Genomic DNA, 2625 nt, shown 5'->3' with positions numbered 1-2625 from the left:
ATATACACCTAGGATGACTTGAGGGTGAGTAATTTATGGGCTAATTTTCATTTTTGGGTGAACTAACCCTTTAAAGTCAGAAATCTGCAGCTGGAGCATGAACAATGGGTACTGATACATCATTGAGTTTGAACCTGCCTTGAATTGTCCCTCACTCAGAAAGCAGTCTGGAGTAAAATGATCTGCGCAGCCAGACATAAACAAATTTAGTGAAAGTGAATTGAATTGACGTGGCTAAATATGGTGTCACATACTCAGAATTGTGCTCTGCATTTAACCCATCCAAGTGCACACACACAGCAGTGAACACACACCGTGAACACACACCCGGAGCAGTGGGCAGCCTTGAGCTGCAGTACCCGGGGAGCAGTTGGGGGTTCAGTGCTTGCTCAAGGGTCTCACCTCAGTCGTGGTATTGAAGGTAGAGAGAGTGCTGGTTATTCACTCGCCCCACCTACAATTCGTCAATGTGTGATGAAGCATCGCTATTTTTAAATTTGTTTTAATAATTTTCTTACTTGTATTAAAGTTGAAAGCTTTCATTAATATTACTATTTTAAAACTATTGGTCAATTTATTCATGATTTATTCCGATTTTCCACCTTGGTTATTGCTGGCAAAATTACAGTCAACTTGTCATTACTGAATAAATTAGTATTTTTAGGAAAACCATTTCTGAGACCATTTTTTTTTTTAGTTTACATTTCTCAGACTTATGTAACTAAACATATTCATAAAATAATCGTTTATTTTGTTACTGATTTATTTTTAAATTCTAAAATGTTTCATTTTGGAATTAAATCTTTCTTTCTTGCTCTTACAGATATACCATTTACTCTCCCAAAGATGGTCAGCCCTGCATGGACCATGACAGACAGACAGGAGAGGTGGGCACTATTTTTAATTAAGAAATACCTTTTTTTCTATAAAATAGGATGGATGTGTGTATCTCTAATGTTCTGTATTGCAGGGAGTTGGTCCTCAAGAGTATACCCTGATTAAGATGAAGATTGTGGAACCTTACCCAGCAAAATTGAGGTGCAATCCATAATAATACGATACTGAATGATTGTCATATTCATGTATCATGGTACTCTAAAGAATTTCATGCTATGACCGTGAGACTAAAAACATGGTACTCTGTTTAAAGACATTTATTTTTTCATTTTCTAAATGTTTTCAGTGGCCTTAAAGGCAAGAAGATTTTTCTGGTGGCTGCGACTCTGAGGCCTGAAACCATGTTTGGTCAGACGAATTGCTGGATTCGGCCAGATATGAAGTACATTATATTTGAGACGGCTAGCGGTGAGCTGTTCATCAGCACGCAGCGGTCAGCCAGGAACATGTCCTACCAGGGCTTTACGAAAGAGAATGGAGTGGTTCCTGTGATCATGAACATCATTGGCCAGGTTTGTGTCTCTAAAACACACTCTGCTTGTGTTTAGTGGTTTTAAAAAAAAAATAAAATAGTAGGCCCATTTTGACAGAATGAATTAACAAGGCAGTGTGGGAAAGCAATTACTCGGGCAGTGAAGGAAATGGAGGATGAACTAGCATCCACAATCCAAAATCGAATGAAACTAGGAATGATAATTATGTAAGAATAATGATGTGCTATTTAAATTGAGTTATATTTACATCATGGTAGTATTTGTTGTACTATTATTATTGTTGTTGTTGTTGTTCTTATTATTGATAATAAAAGTAGAAATATTATACATTTTTTTAATTAGTGTCATAATGTGCCTAAATGTCTTTAAAGTAATGTCACAATGTGAAAAATCTTAGCCCTAAAAATAGTCAATATTTGATTTCTTTTAAAATAAATTTTTTATTTATTTTTGGGGTGAATTTTTTTTTTTAGGGTAACATTTTTATAGCATTCACTCAATGATAATGTGATTTGTTTCATACTATACATTATCATTATACTGTATTGTATTTGTATTATTCTGATTATTTTATAAAATAACAATAACAGTAATTTTAACTTTTTTTTTTTAGAAAAAGAAGAAACCAAATGCCTTAACTACAAAAAAAGTTTTATCACAATTATTTTAATCTATTGAAAATGCAGTGCATGGTGTACCAAATTTAGGGCTGCATGCAAAAATCATAATTGTCGATTATTGCCTTGAAATTGTAATTGCGATTATTAATTACGATTATCACAATTTACATTGAATGATGTTTATACCATTGTTTGATGCAACTGCATGCCGTATTTTTATATGAAAATAAACAAGCTGAAAACACTAACTGAAAAACCTCACTGTAAATTCCAACTAGTAAACCTTACTTAAAAAAAGCATGCAAACCGATTGCCTTGAAAAAACCAAGTAAAGTGAAATAAGAATAATAATTTGTAATAACAAAGGTTTATTTAGTGTTGTAAACTTACACGCAAGTTCTGGTAACTCAGAATCACTATTTTCAACAACTAAATATAATAAGTACAATATACTATGTGCGTATTTCAAACAATTATTTTATTTAAGTTGAGCCAACTCGTGTAACATTTCCTGCAACTTGGAATTTCTAAGTTGTATTTACTTAAACAGCAATCTGATTTACTTGCTAAAATCATGCAAACTGATTGCCTTAAAAAAACCAAGTAAGCGTTAC

At 33.1% G+C, this 2625-nt stretch overlaps 1 protein-coding gene across 1 annotated transcript in view; it reads left to right on the top strand.

The window, feature by feature from the left end:
* The window catches only part of lars1 (leucyl-tRNA synthetase 1), a 55227-nt gene that overhangs the window by 6041 nt on the left and 46561 nt on the right, over positions 1–2625 (top strand). Inside the window, 3 exon segments of the mRNA XM_016480424.1 lie at positions 824–887; positions 971–1038; positions 1184–1409. Coding sequence (XP_016335910.1) covers positions 824–887; positions 971–1038; positions 1184–1409 — 358 coding nt within the window.

Source organism: Sinocyclocheilus anshuiensis, unplaced genomic scaffold, assembly GCF_001515605.1.
Source record: "Sinocyclocheilus anshuiensis isolate Anshui unplaced genomic scaffold, SAMN03320099.WGS_v1.1 scaffold289, whole genome shotgun sequence".
Classification (NCBI taxonomy): Eukaryota; Metazoa; Chordata; class Actinopteri; order Cypriniformes; family Cyprinidae; genus Sinocyclocheilus; species Sinocyclocheilus anshuiensis.
Note: the sequence above shows the minus strand (reverse complement) of the source record. Positions and strands in the feature narration are given on the sequence as shown.